Below are 15,299 nucleotides of genomic sequence, written 5' to 3' on the forward strand. Positions count from 1 at the left end.
GATTAGGGTATAGTAAACATCTCTGGCATGACAAAATTTTTTCTTCACATCTCAGTCTTAGTATTTAACAGAAATGGGCTTGATATTGAAGCTAGGAATTGGGAATGCTTTTGCTTTTCTCCTCTAATTTAGCATTTCCACCTTAATTCTTCACACACAAAATTGGGGGTATTGTGTAGCATAGTTGTAAAACTGGAAATATTTAGTAATGCATTTTTAATTTTTTTGTGGTACGCGGGCCTCTCACTGCTGTGGCCTCTCCCGTTGCGGAGCACAGGCTCCGGACGCGCAGGCTCAGCGGCCATGGCCCACGGGCTCAGCCGCCCCGCGGCATGTGGGATCCTCCCAGACCGGGGCACAAACCCGTGTCCCCTGATTCAGCAGGCGGACTCTCAACCACTGCGCCACCAGGGAAGCCCAAGTAATGCATTTTTAAGGACTGAGAAAGGTTGTATAAGTTTAAGTGCAAGACAGTGAATAGGAATTACAGAAAGATTTGGCTTTAGAATAAGTTTATCTTCATTCATCAGAATGGGATCTCCCCCAACACACATCCCTATCTTTTCAAAATCCATTCAGTGTAAAAACCTGAGGTGGTGTTTATATCAGTGCTTAGAAGTGTAGTCTGTGTCTCTTAGATCTCATAGACAACATTTTTTTTTTACATCTTTATTGGAGTATAATTGCTTTACAATGGTGTGTTGGTTTCTGCTTTATAACAAAGTGAATCAGTTATACATATACATATGTTCCCATATCTCTTCCCTCTTGCGTCTCCCTCCCTCCCACCCTCCCTATCCCACCCCTCCAGGCGGTCACAAAGCACCGAGCTGATCTCCCTGTGCTATGCCGCTGCTTCCCACTAGCTATCTGTTTTACGTTTGGTAGTGTATATATATCCATGCCTCTCTCTCGCTTTGTCACAGCTTACCCTTCCCCCTCCCCATATCCTCAAGTCCATTCTCTAGTAGGTCTGTGTCTTTATTCCTGTCTTACCCCAAGGTTCTTCATGACACTTTTTTTTTCTTAAATTCCATATATATGTGTTACCATCCGGTATTTGTCTTTCTCTTTCTGACTTACTTCACTCTGTATGACAGACTCTAGGTCCATCCACCTCATTAGAAATAGCTCAGTTTCGTTTCTTTTTATGGCTGAGTAATATTCCATTGTATATATGTGCCACATCTTCTTTAACCATTAATCAGATGATAGACACTTAGGTTGCTTCCATCACCTGGCTATTGTAAATAGAGCTGCAATGAACATTTTGGTACATGACTCTTTTTGAATTATGGTTTTCTCAGGGTATATGCCCAGTAGTGGGATTGCTGGGTCATATGGTAGTTCTATTTGTAGTTTTTTAAGGAACCTCCATACTGTTCTCCATAGTGGCTGTACCATTTTACATTCCCACCAGCAGTGCAAGAGTGTTTCCTTTTCTCCACACCCTCCCCAGCATTTATTCTTTCTAGATTTTTTGATGATGGCCATTCTGACTGGTGTGAGATGATATCTCATTGTAGTTTTGATTTGCATTTCTCTAATGATTAATGATGTTGAGCATTCTTTCATGTGTTTGTTGGCAATCTGTATATCTTCTTTGGAGAAATGTCTATTTAGGCCTTCTGCCCATTTTTGGATTGGGTTGTTTGTTTCTTTGTTATTGAGCTGCATGAGCTGCTTATAAATTTTGGAGATTAATCCTTTATCAGTTGCTTCATTTGCAAATATTTTCTCCCATTCTGAGGGTTTTCGTGTCTTGTTTATGGTTTCCTTTGTTGTGCAAAAGCTTTGAAGTTTCATTAGGTCCCATTTGTTTATTTTTGTTTTTATGTCCATTTCTCTAGGAGGAGGGTCAAAAAGAATCCTGCTGTGATTTATGTCATAGAGTGTTCTGCCTATGTTTTCCTCTAAGAGTTTGATAGTTTCTGGCCTTAGGTCTTTAATCCACTTTGAGCTTATTTTTCTGTATGACGTTAGGGAGTGATCTAATCTCATACTTTTACATGTACCTGTCCAGTTTTCCCAGCACCACTTATTGAAGAGGCTGTCCTTTCTCCACTGTACATTCCTGCCTCCTTTATCAAAGATAAGGTGACCGTATGTGTGTGGGTTTATCTCTGGGCTTTCTATTCTGTTCCATTGATCTATCTTTCTGTTTTTGTGCCAGTTCCATACTCTCTTGATTACTGTAGCTTTGTAGTATAGTTTGAAGTCAGGGAGCCTGATTCCTCCAGCTCCATTTTTCGTTCTCAAGACTGCTTTGGCTATTTGGGGTCTTTTGTGTTTCCATACAAATTGTGAAAATTTTTGTTCTAGTTCTGTGAAAAATGCCAGTGGTAGTTTGATAGGGATTGCATTGAATCTGTAGATCACTTTGGGTAGTAGAGTCATTTTCACAATGTTGATTCTTCCAATCCAAGAACATGGTATATCTCTCCATCTATTTGTATCATCTTTAATTTCTTTCATCAGTGTCTTATAATTTTCTGCATACAGGTCTTTTGTCTCCTTAGGTAGGTTTATTCCTAGATATTTTATTCTTTTTGTTGCAGTGGTAAATGGGAGTGTTTTCTTGATTTCACTTTCAGATTTTTCATCATTAATGTATAGGAATGTAAGAGATTTCTGTGCATTAATTTTGTATCCTGCTACTTTACCAAATTCATTGATTAGCTCTAGTAGTTTTCTGGTAGCATCTTTAGGATTCTCTATGTATAGGATCATGTCATCTGCAAACAGTGACAGCTTTACTTCTTCTTTTCCGATTTGGATTCCTTTTATTTCCTTTTCTTCTCTGATTGCTGTGGCTAAAACTTCCAAAACTATGTTGACTAAGAGTGGTGAGAGTGGGCAACCTTGCCTTGTTCCTGATCTTAGTGGAAGTGCTTTCAGTTTTTCACTATTGAGGACGATGTTGGCTGTGGGTCTGTCATATATGGCCTTTATTATGTTGAGGAAATTTCCTCTATGCCTACTACCTGCAGAGTTTTTATCATAAATGGGTGTTGAATTTTGTCGAAAGCTTTCTTTGCGTCTATTGAGATGATCATATGGTTTTTCTCCTTCAATTTGTTAATATGGTGTATCACGTTGATTGATTTGCATATACTGAAGAATCCTTGCATACCTGGAATAAACCCCATTTGATCATGGTGTATGATTCTTTTAATGTGCTGTTGGATTCTGTTTGCTAGTATTTTGTTGAGGATTTTTGCATCTATGTTCATCAGTGATATTGGCCTGTAGTTTTCTTTCTTTGTGACATCCTTGTCTGGTTTTGGTATCAGGGTGATGGTGGCCTCGTAGAATGAGTTTGGGAGTGTTCCTTCCTCTGCTATATTTTGGAAGTGTTTGAGAAGGATAGGTGTTAGCTCTTCTCTAAAAGTTTGATAGAATTCGCCTGTGAAGCCATCTGGTCCTGGGCTTTTGTTTGTTGGAAGATTTTTAATCACAGTTTCAATTTAGTGCTTGTGATTGGTCTGTTCATATTTTCTATTTCTTCCTGGTTCAGTCTTGGCAGGTTATGCATTTCTAAGATTTTGTCCATTTCTTCCAGGTTGTCCATTTTATTGGCATAGAGTTGCTTGTAGTAATCCCTCATGATCTTTTGTATTTCTGCAGTGTCAGTTGTTACTTCTCCTTTTTCATTTTCAATTCTATTGATTTGAAACTTCTCCCTTTTTTCTTGGTAAGTCTGGCTAATGGTTTATCAATTTTGTTTATCTTCTCAAAGAACCAGCTTTTAGTTTTATTGATCTTTGCTATTGTTTCTGTCATTTCTTTTTCATTTATTTCTGATCTGATTTTTATGATTTCTTTCCTTCCGCTAACTTTGGGGGTTTTTTGTTCTTCTTTCTCTAATTGCTTCAGGTGCAAGTTTAGGTTGTTTATTCGAGATGCATCCTGTTTCTTAAGGTAGGATTGTATTGCCATAAAATTCCCTCTTAGAACTGCTTTTGCTGCATCCCATAGGTTTTGGGTCGTCGTGTCTCCATTGTCATTTGTTTCTAGGTATTTTTTATTTCCTCTTTGATTTCTTCAGTGATCACTTCATTATTAAGTAGTGTATTGTTTAGCCTCCATGTGTTTGTATTTTCTACAGCTCTTTTCCTGTAATTGAAATTTAGTCTCATAGTGTTGTGGTCGGAAAAGATACTTGATCCAATTTCAATTTTCTTAAATTTACCAAGGCTTGAATTGTGACCCAAGATATGATCTATCCTGGAGAATGTTCCATGAGCACTTGAGAAAAATGTGTATTCTGGTTTTTTTGGATGGAATGTCCTATAAATATCAATTAAGTCCATCTTGTTTACTGTATCATTAAAGCTTGTGTTTCCTTATTTATTTTCATTTTGGATGATCTGTCCATTGGTGAAAGTGGGGTGTTAAAGTTGCCTATTAAGAATGTGTTACTGTTGATTTCCCCTTTTATGGCTGTTAGTATTAGCCTTATGTACTGAGGTACTCCTATGTTGGTTGCATAAATATTTACAATTGTTATATCTTCTTGGATTGATCCCTTGATCATTATGTAGTGTCCTTCTTTGTCTCTTCTAATAGTCTTTATATTAAAGTGTATTTTGTCTGATATGAGAATTGCTACTCCAGCTTTCTTTTGTTTTCCATTTGCATGGAATATCTTTTTCCATCCCCTTACTTTCAGTCTGTATGTGTCTCTAGGTCTGAAGTGGGTCTCTTGTAGACAGCATATAGATGGGTCTTGTTTTTGTATCCATTCAGCCAATCTGTGTCTTTTGGTGGGAGCATTTAGTCCATTTACATTTAAGGTAATTATCAATATGTATGTTCCTATTCCCATTTTCTTAATTGTTTTGGGTTCGTTTTTGTAGGTCTTTTCCTTCTCTTGTGTTTCTTACCTAGAGAAGTTCCTTTAGCAGTTGTTGTAAAGCTGGTTTGGTAGTGCTGAACTCTCTCAGCTTTTGCTTGTCTGTAAAGGTTTGAATTTCTCCATCACATCTGAATGAGATCCTTGCTGGGTAGAGTAATCTTGATTGTAGATTTTTCTCCTTCATCACTTTAAATATGTCCTGTCAGTCCCTTCTGTTTTGCAGAGTTTCTGCTGAAAGATCAGCTGTTAACCTTATGGGCATTCCCTTGTGTGTTATTTGTTGTTTTTCCCTTGCTGCTTTTAATATGTTTTCTTTGTATTTAATTTTTGACAGTTTGATTAATATATGTCTTGGCGTATTTCTCCGTATGGGACTCTCTGTGCTTCCTGGACTTGATTAACTATTTCCTTTCCCATATTAGGGAAGTTTTCAACTATAATCTCTTCAAATATTTTCTCAGTCCCTTTCTTTTTCTCTTCTTCTTCTGGAACCCCTATAATTCGAATGTTTGTGCGTTTAATGTTGTCCCAGAGGTCTCTGAGACTGTCCTCAGTTTTCATTCTTTTTTCTTTATTCTGCTCTGCAGTAGTTATTTCCACTATTTTATCTTCCAGGTCACTTATCCGTTCTTCTGCCTCAGTTATTCTGCTATTGATCCCATCTAGAGTATTTTTAATTTCATTTATTGTGTTATTCATCGTTGCTTGTTTCATCTTTAGTTCTTCTAGGTCCTTGTTAAATGTTTCTTGCATTTTGTCTATTCTGTTTCCAAGATTTTGGATCATCTTTACTATCATTATTCTGAATTCTTTTTCAGGTAGACTGCCTATTTCCTCTTCATTTGTTAGGTCTGGTGGGTTTTTATCTTGCTCCTTCATCTGCTGTGTGTTTTTCTGTCTTCTTATTTTGCTTAACTTACTGTGTTTGGGGTCTCCTTTTTGCAGGCTGCAGGTTCGTAGTTCCCGTTGTTTTTGGTGTCTGTCCCCAGTGGCTAAAGTTGGTTCAGTGGGTTGTGTAGGCTTCCTGGTGGAGGTGACTAGTGCCTGTGTTCCGGTGGATGAGGCTGGATCTTGTCTGTCTGGTGGGCAGGTCCACGTCTGGTGGTGTGTTTTGGGGTGTGTGTGGCCTTATTATGATTTTAGGCAGCCTCTCTGCTAATGCGTGGGGTTGTGTTCCTCTCTTGCTAGTTCTTTGGCCCAGGGTGTCCAGCTCTGTAGCTTTCTGGTCGTTGAGTGAAGCTGGGTACTGGTGTTGAGATGGAGATCTCTGGGAGAATTTTGCTGTTTGATATTATGTGGAGCTGGGAGGTCTCTTGTGGACCAGTGTCCTGAAGTTGGCTCTCCCACCTCAGAGGCACAGCACTGACTCCTGGCTGCAGCACCAAGAGCCTTTCATCCACACAGCTCAGAATAAAAGCAAGAAAAAGTAGAAAGAAAGAAAGAAAGGAAGGGAGGAAGGAAGGAAGGAAATAAATAAATAAAATAAAATAAAGATAAAATAAAATTAAGTTATTAAAATACTTATTAAGAAAAAAATTTTTTTAGAAAGAAAAACAAAAGCAAAAAAACAAAAGAAAAATGGATGGATAGAACCCTAGGACAAATTCTGGAAGCAAAGCCGTACAGACAAAATCTCACCCAGAAGCATGCACATACACACTCACAAAAAGAGGAAAAGGGGAAAAAATCATAAATCTTGCTCTCAAAGTCCACCTCCTCAATTTGGGATGATTGGTTGTCTATCATGTATTCCACAGATGCAGGTACATCAAGTTGATTGTGGAGATTTAACCAACGCTGCTCATGAGGCTGCTGGGAGAGATTTCCCTTTCTCTTTTTTGTTCTCACAGCTCCCGGGGCCTAGCTTTGGATTTGTCCCCGCCTCTGCGTGTAGGTCGCCGGAGGGCGTCTGTTCTTCGCTCAGACAGGACGGGGTTAAAGGAGCCACTGATTCGGGGGCTCTGGCTCACTCAGGCCGGGTGGAGGGAGGAGCACGGAGGGCGGGGCGAGCCTGCGGCGGCAGAGGCCGGCGTGACGTTGCACCAGCCTGAGGTGCACTATGCGTTCTCCCGGGTGAGTTGTCCGTGGATCCCAGGCCCTTGGCAGTGGCGGGCTGCACAGGCTCCCCGGAAGGGGGGTGTTTATAGTGACCTGTGCTCGCATATAGGCTTCATGGTGGTGGCAGCAACCGCCTTAGCGTCTTATGCCCGTCTCTGGGGTCCGCGCTGATAGCCGCGGCTCGCGCCCGTCTCTGGAGCTCCTTTAAGGAGCGCTCTGAATCCCCTCTCCTCGCGCACCAGGAAACAAAGAGGGAAGAAAAAGTCTCCTGCCTCTTCGGCAGATCCAGACTTTTCTCTGGACTCCCTCCCGGCTAGCCGTGGTGCCCTAGCCCCCTTCAGGGTGTGTTCACGCCGCCAGCCCCAGTCCTCTCCCGGCGGCGCTTCGAAGCCCCAGTCCTCTCACTGCGCTCCGAAGCCCGAGCCTCAGCTCCCAGCCCCGCCCGCGCCGGCGGGTGAGCAGACAAGCCTCTCAGGCTGGTGAATTCCGGTCGGCACCGATTCTCTGTGCGGTAATCTGTCCGCTTTGCCCTCCGCACCCCTGTTGCTGCGCTCTCCTTCGCGACTACGAAGCTTTCCCCCTCCGCCGCCTGCAGTCTCCGCCCTCGAAGGGGCTTCCTAGTGTGTGGAAAGCTTTCCTCCTTCACAGCTCCCTCCCACTGGTGCAGGTCCCGTCCCTATTTTGTCTCTGTTTTTTCTTTTTTCTTTTGCCCTACCCAGGTACGTGGGGAGTTTCTTGCCTTTTGGGAGGTCTGAGGTCTTCTGCCAGCGTTCAGTAGGTGTTCTGTAGGAGTTGTTCCACGTGTAGATGTATTTTGGTGTATCTGTGGGGAGGAACGTGATCTCCGCGTCTTACTCTTCCGCCATCTTCCTCACTACTCGACGTCAATTTCTTTTTACCCTATGTCTGGCAAGAGCAGAACTAAGGGGACTTCCCAGCATAATGAAGTTTTGCTTGAATCTCTGGAGATGACGGTGTGAAACAAAAAAATCGGGATTGGGGGTATGGGTTAAAAACTTCTGTTTTCAGCCTCTGATCTTGAAAGCTTATGACATTTTAAAATTTTTGCTTTCATCTTGAGAGAGAAAATTTATCTTTAGCTAATCAGAAGTCCAAGTAAAGTAAATTCTCAGAAAATTAATCTGAGTTCATGGGAAAACCTGGATTTGAGCACTATTTAACCTGTTTCTGAAAGTAAAATGGCTTTGGTTTATCTGAATAAACTCCAGAGGAGGCAGGAGGCCCACACTTATATTATTACGGGACCTACTGGAATGAATTTGAAGGACAAAGACAGGTTTATTTCTGAGTAAGTGACCTTCCTAGACATTGGAGAGGAGGATCAGCTTCATCTGCACTTACTTGTCATAGGACTGTCACAGTTCCTCAAATGAGCTTATGCTTGCAGAAAATGAATGGGTCCCCTGAGCAATGTGTATTCTTGAGTTTTGAAATGTAAGAGGTTTCAGGAATTGTCTTGGCATGCTAGGATATCTATTTTATTCTTCATAGTCTTTCACAGACTATGGTCATTCATTCATTCAGAGCTGCTTTTTGTCCTTCCTTCATTTCTTCTACTCATCTGTCCATCTGTGTCCCCAGCCATCGTGAAGTATTTAGTTAAGTATCAGCTTTGTGCCAGGCAATATTCGAGAACTCACTGATTCCTGGATCAGTGAATAAGCTTAGAAAGAGCTACATTGCTGTTTACTGAACTGCTTTGTGATCATTAATGGCAATAACAGGACATTGCCATTTGTATGAATTATATAGTGCTTTCACATATCTTACCTGTCTCAGCCCTAGGAAGTGGGCAGGATTAGGAAACTGCATAGCAGAGGTGCATGTGGCTTGTGTAACTGAGAGCCTCATCTCTGATTGGCACTCAGGTTAGCGTGCTTTCTAAGATGCGGTGCCTTGCCCAAACAGAACCTTTGTGGGTGACTTTTTATTGGGTGGGGGGAAAGGGGTGGCTTCAGCCTCTTATTTGTACTGTCAGAGCCCCTGCTCTAACCTCCATTCATAAGGCCCTTCCCACCAACATCAGAAGGGCCTTTTTGCCCCTTAGATGGAGGTTTGGTGCTTTTCATTCTCTGCCAGCATACTTTACGTTTTATTGCCTATTTCTACTTCTCTTTACTTTCCAACATTGGTCCAGCTGCCATTACTAAGTAATGAGAAAAACAAGGTCCAATTACTTCTCTAACCCTATTAGGTTCTTCCACATTATACTGATATTGTCTGTCTTTGATTTTCAAGATTGTTTTTCTGAGCTTTAGCAGGGGAGGGCCTGGCCCTTTCAGGTTGCATTGGCCCTTGTTAAAGAGAAGACAACCTGCGGTACCGTATAAACAGGTGAGCACGTCCCTGGAAATGTGGGTAAATTTCCTCAAAAGCATGAGAATTAGAATGTGTTTACTCTTTCCCAACTTGTGGCCTCTGAATAAAAGAGCTTATCAATAGGAATCATAATATTAAGAATATAATGAAAGCACAAAGGCAGTGGTTAAAATCATGTTTTTGAATAAATTCCTATTAGCTTGATTTTTTTTTTAGATTATTTTAATGAAACAGAAATGATTAAAGGAAGAAGGACATTTCCATTCCATCCATCTTTATGGTTCAAAATAGTCAACTTCTAAAACTTGAGGAAAATCCGGATTTTCTAAATGGGAGCAAGCTATTAACTACTACCTAAGTGAATCTTGTAGCTATTTAAAGTGATGGATGGTGTTTCAAAGATCCCAGTCTTTGAAACAAAACCATTTCTTGCAGGGAGTGGCCTGTAGAACCTTTTTCCGAGAAGGCTTGGAATCTTATACCATTGCCTAGAGTTAATGTAGCTGAGTTGAGATTGCTTTTTAAAAATAAATTTTGAACAGATAATAGACAGAAAGAGTATAATGTTAAAAAGACACAAAAATGAAAGTAAATTATCTCCCCAACTTCATTCCCCAGTCACCAGTTTCCCCTCCCTGAAGGCAATCAGTTTTACCAGTTTCATGTGATCGTTCTAGAAGTGTTTTATTCATGTACAAACACGGAAATCTTTTCTTCCTTTAGGCAGATGGTAGAATGATTGCTTTAAAATGCAATGTCCGAGTGACACAATTACAGAAACCCCTTTACTTGGGAACAGGTTTAAGTTCTTCCTACCTTCCCAGTCACCCCCAACAAGTACAAAGTGCCGTCTTTGGACAGCCATCACCCTCCCATCTGTGGTAGACGTGGAGCTGGCAAGCTCTTGCTCTGGGTGACCTCTTCATTTGTATTTAATGGAAGCTGGTAAGTTAAAATTTTTAAAATAAAAGCGTTTCTGTGTCTTACTGGCATTTATATAGAGGCAGCTAAATCTTCTAGTAACTCTATAAACGAAAGTGTCCAGAAGATTATTGCAAGGGGCCAAAATATATTTCTGTGATTCATGACTGGCTTCAGCTATTCAGAAGGAACCTGAGAGAGAGAAGATGCCACTCGGCAATGCTTTCTTCCTTCCAGGAGCTGGCCCAGACTGTAGGTCCTTCAAGGTTAATGTGGGAGGCCTCACCCTTCTCCTGGTTCACTGCCTCTAAGGCAACATTTGTTTTATTGAAGTATAATTGATTTACAATGTTGTCACAATCTCAGCTCTACAGCAAAGTGACTCAGTTATACACATATAGACATTCTTTTTTAATATTCTTTTCCATTATGGTTTATCCCAGGATATTGAATAGAGTTCCCTGTGCTATACAGTAGGACCTTGTTGTTTTTCCATTCTAAATGTAATAGTTTGCATCTACCAACCCCAAACTCCCAGACCGTCCCTCTCCCTTCCCCCTCCCTCTTGGCAACCACAAGTCTGTTCTCTGTGAGTCTGTTTCTGTTTTGTAGATAGGTTCATTTGCGCCATATTTTAGATTCCACATATAAGTGAGATCATATGGTATTTGTCTTTCTCTTTCTGACTTCACTTAGTATGATAAGCTCTAGTTGCATCCATGTTGCTGCAAATGGCATTATTTCATTCTTTTTTGTGGCTGAGTAGTATTCCATTGTATATATGTACCACATCTTCTTTATCCATTCACCTGTCGATGGACATTTAGGTTGTTTCCATGTTTTGGCTATTGGTGAACAGTGCTGCTATGAACATAGGGGTGCATGTATCTTTTTGAATTATAGTTTTGTCTGGGTATATTCCCAGTAAGGCAACATGTTTTTATAAGCAGTTGCTTTGGAGAAAATACTCTTCTTTTTTTATAATCCAAAGGAATAGTTATATGTATTCCCCCTCCATAATTTGAGGCCTGATTAGCTGCCACATCAGGCTGTGGAGAAACCGTTGTCAGGTAGAATGCTCCTTAGTCCATATCCTTCATCTTTCCTGCCTGTGAGCAGGGCTGGCCCTGTGGCCAGTGGCTCCTCTCTTATCTGATGCTCCATCATCACGCCCACGTTTGCTTTCACCTGTTCTTGTATCTGTTTCTCAGCAATAGCTTTCTGGTCTCCTCTTACAGTTAGAGTTTAAAATTGTAGCTAAAATAGAAGCATGAGTACCAACTTCTCTTTTCCACCCTTTTGAGTAATCTTCCCAGTTACCTCTTCTCATAACTAAAATGTTCAGGGACATTCATCAAAATTCTGCTCTCTCTTCTCTCTCTTCCTCAGAGGGGATGTTGCTTAGTTACACCATTTTTTAAAATCTTGAGTGACCTTCTAAAACACTAAATGATATGTGAAGATGAAACCTCCCACTCAGCATGAAACATTCCTCTATTTTAGGGGCAGAAGTCTCCACTGGTGTCCTCCTGAACAGTCGAGGTGCAAGCAACTAGTTCTGTCTGGTACTGGGGTTTTCTCTCTGGCGACCAGGACCTGCCTATGCATTTGGTTTTGTAACTGGTGATCTGTGTAAGTCCCCTTGGCTTTACACTGAATCTTAAAGCATTGTGAAGCTGTCAGGTCTGCGGTTTTTGGTGATCATGTCCACAAAATCTGCTGTGCACAATGAGAATGAGTTTATCTTATAGTTTCAGAGATTCTCATTTATCACGGGGGTTGGAGATTTTTGTTTTAGCAAGAAGTAAAGTAACAGTCAGAACGGTCAGCTAGCAATGCTGGTCTGGCTAGCAACATCTACAGATAAAAATAAGCAGATGCTTATTGGGGTCTGTTTGTTTCCTAGTCTTTTACCTCGCTGACTGTTAAAACATTAGAAAAGAGGAGGTGGCATCCTAACGAGAGGGAAGATGTCTTGTAAAAATGCACTTCTCTTTATTGAAAAATAAGCTGCTCACTGACTGACCATTGGCTGGGTCTGTGAGGCACTGCTGCAGGCAGATTCACACACTGCTGGTTCCCGGCATGTAGAACGTGATACTAATGAGCTCATGCCTGCAGAATTCAGTCCTCCCGCCTGTCACCGAGCTTGTTCTGCTTTGACGGGCCTTGTACGTGTTACTTAGCTTCGTTCTTGCAGAATACATGCTATTGGTCTTGAAGGAAAGCAGATGGGACAGTGATTTACTCAAATCTATAGTTATTACATTTCCATAATCACCAAAAACCTGTGTTCGTGCTCACTCCACTCACTTATGTAGGGTTCCAGGGAATTCATAGTAAAGCTAGAATTGCTGCCAAGGTCGTCCTGCTGGTCCTCAAGCCAGCATGCTCATTCCTGCTTCCCTGTTTTTGCCACCACTCACTCCTAACTCTCTCCAACCCCATTTTTCTCAGCTGAAGGTCTGAGTTCTGTTTGTTTCATGAGACCTTTCTGACTCCACTGTGCCCTCACGTGGAATATTTTCCACGATCTCCACATTTCCACCTGGCACTCTGCCTCTTCAGTGCTTCTCTTCTGGATTTTGTCATCTTAACACCTGCTAGACCAGAAACCTCTCTCTGATTCCCTTGCACTGTCTAGCATAGTGCTGGGCATGGTAAACATCTTTCACTTCATGATACCGCCTTCGTTGTGAATCACTGCTTCGTGATTAATGTACGTAATGGAAAGACTCGATATTTTACCCATGATAGACCTTTTTTTTATGAGATTTAGTATTTTTTCATTGATGGGAAATATTATATTTTTATATGTAATATTCCTAAATATTCCTATATAAATTCCTAAAGTAGGATTTTTCTTTAATCATTGTATCTTTTTCTTAAAATAAGCAAACCAAATACTCTATAGGAGACCACTTGGTGCTGTCAGGAAAGTCAGTGCAAGATTAATTTCCTTGGGGAATCACATCGAGTGGTCCCACTTTAATAATCCAGGTGACTCAGTTGAGAGGGTAACTCCACTCCTATAGGCTAGGACTCTCCTCTGCAGCCTGCCCATCAGTGTCATTGCCTATATTAAATGACACCTTGGGAAAAAGACATCTCACAGGGAAACTTCAGTGACTCAGGTGCTCTGTATACAGAGAAATTTCAGTGACTCTGGGTTTTATCTTTGACACTTGTTGGCTTCATGTAGTTACTTTCCAAAAACAGTAATTGACATTTGTATTGCTTTTTATCAAGTTCAAATTATATAGTATATAAATATATATACATACACACGCACCTATAGTTATATCCAATATATATACATACATCTGTCCACACCTGTGGAGATGTAGATATATATTTACTGGTGGTTCCAGAATATGATCCCTACTAGTGGCTACATTTAAGTCAGGTCCCCAGACCCTCTCACCACAGAGTCTCCTACAGCAATCTTTTATACTCTGTCTGCTCTTTTTTTATTTCCATTGACAGCTGCATTCTGTCTATATTGTAGAGGATAGGAGTGAAGGCTTTGGAATGGGGCAAAGCCCCATTGGATGGGGTTTGAGTCCTGACTCTGTCGTTTCTTACTTGTTTGACCTTCGGCAAACCTCAATGCTTCAGCTGTTCTATGGGGACAAGAATTTCTGCCTCCCGAGTTAAGTATGAGGGGTCAGTAACAATGGGGGCAGAGACGCAGCCCTGTGGTCCCTCAGCAGCTCCTCACTGAATGGTAGCTAGTCTTATTCTTATCTCTACACTAATATTTTGGCGTGTTGTTTTTGTGCACCGTTTTTCTAATATATTTGGGGGTGTTCTTAGACATTTTCAGAGAAGCCTATAAAATCAAACAGGAGTTGGTATAATCTGTTGCCTCTGACTGGAAAGGAGGGATCGCTCAAAGAGTCCTGAGTGGGATTTTCGGAGAGGTGGAGAGGTGGATTTCCTCAGGTGATGCCTAAGGGATTTGTTTCAGTGTTTAAATGACTGTTTTTCTCCAATCAATTTACAGCGGAGATAAAAATCTGTTTCAAATACTACCACGGCATTAGTGGAGCCCTGCGAGCCACGACCCCCTGCATCACGGTGAAGAACCCCGCTGTGATGGTGAGTGCCCCTCAGGCTGCTTCCTTGAGCCTCAGTCCCAGAGGCCTTGGTTTCTATTTTTGCCTGTGCAGCTCTGGCAGGGTTATGGGAAACAATGCAAAGGAAACACATAGCAGTGTGGGCGCCGTTTTGGGAAAGGAAATAACTTACAGGATGGCTTCACTAAATCCATAATGTAAACCAGTGGGAAAATATGGCTTGATTTATAATAATTCTGTATATAGTCAACTCTCCGGGGAACCTATTCCTGAAGGAAATTGGTGAGTGCCCGTCCATCATGGAAGGTTTTTTTTTTAAACTTTGTCAGGGTGGCCAGTTGGTAGGAAATGGTGGCGTTTTGCATCTTCTGTGAATTTAATTTACATGAACTCAGAGAGAAAAAAAAAATTTAAGTAGTGGGTGATTCTCTCTACCAGTCAGTTTAACAGACTTTTACCCCAAAGAGAGTGTGAGGTGGGGATTACGAATGCACCGTTCCTGCAGGAGAGAGTGTGGGATCCCTCCTGATGCTGAATTGAACTATAGTGCTTAAAGGTACCACACATATGTTTGGTATCACGTGGCCACTCAACAGAAGCCAACCTTTTCACCAGGTCCTCAATTAAAGAAAGAGATATCTAACTTAGCTTCGGAGGAAACTGATTGTGCTGGACTTTTGAAGGAACGTATGTCCATTCCAACATGGTACTTTCTTAAGAATTACTTTTCACAATTTCATGATTTTTCACTTCACCAACTAACTTTAGAATCTAACAGCTTCACAGGATGCACTCCATTGTACATGGGTGGTTGAACTCAGATGATTCATGGAGTCCAAGATATATAAATCATTGCAGTGTTTATAAGTCATTTATAACAATCAGGTCATGAAAGTATAGAAGAAAATTATTGACTCTCTTAAAATAGAATCTTCATAATATTGTGTGTGTGTACACATTTATAGATGCATGCATTTTTGGAAATAAGCAAGTGAACAGGTTGACTCCCTGAAATTCAGAATGTAATCTCTGCAGATGGCATT

General features: G+C 41.1%; 1 protein-coding gene across 9 annotated transcripts in view; it reads left to right on the forward strand.

Annotated features, from left to right (window-relative positions):
• HECW2 (HECT, C2 and WW domain containing E3 ubiquitin protein ligase 2) overlaps positions 1-15,299 on the forward strand; it is a 414,407-nt gene that overhangs the window by 246,175 nt on the left and 152,933 nt on the right. For 7 of the 9 annotated variants that reach the window (XM_027125303.1, XM_027125331.1, XM_027125328.1 and 4 more), the window contains exon 4: positions 14,184-14,278. The exons of 1 other annotated variant lie outside the window; for it this stretch is intronic. In XM_027125303.1, the coding sequence (XP_026981104.1) occupies positions 14,184-14,278 (95 nt within the window). Of the gene's footprint in view, positions 1-7,708; positions 9,272-14,183; positions 14,279-15,299 lie in introns of those variants that run through there. One more of the 9 variants, XM_027125344.1, reaches the window with a different exon arrangement.

Source organism: Aethalodelphis obliquidens, unplaced genomic scaffold (genome assembly GCF_003676395.1).
Source record: "Aethalodelphis obliquidens isolate GAN/ISIS:26980383/991018 unplaced genomic scaffold, ASM367639v1 scaffold2, whole genome shotgun sequence".
In the NCBI taxonomy this organism is placed as follows: Eukaryota; Metazoa; Chordata; class Mammalia; order Artiodactyla; family Delphinidae; genus Aethalodelphis; species Aethalodelphis obliquidens.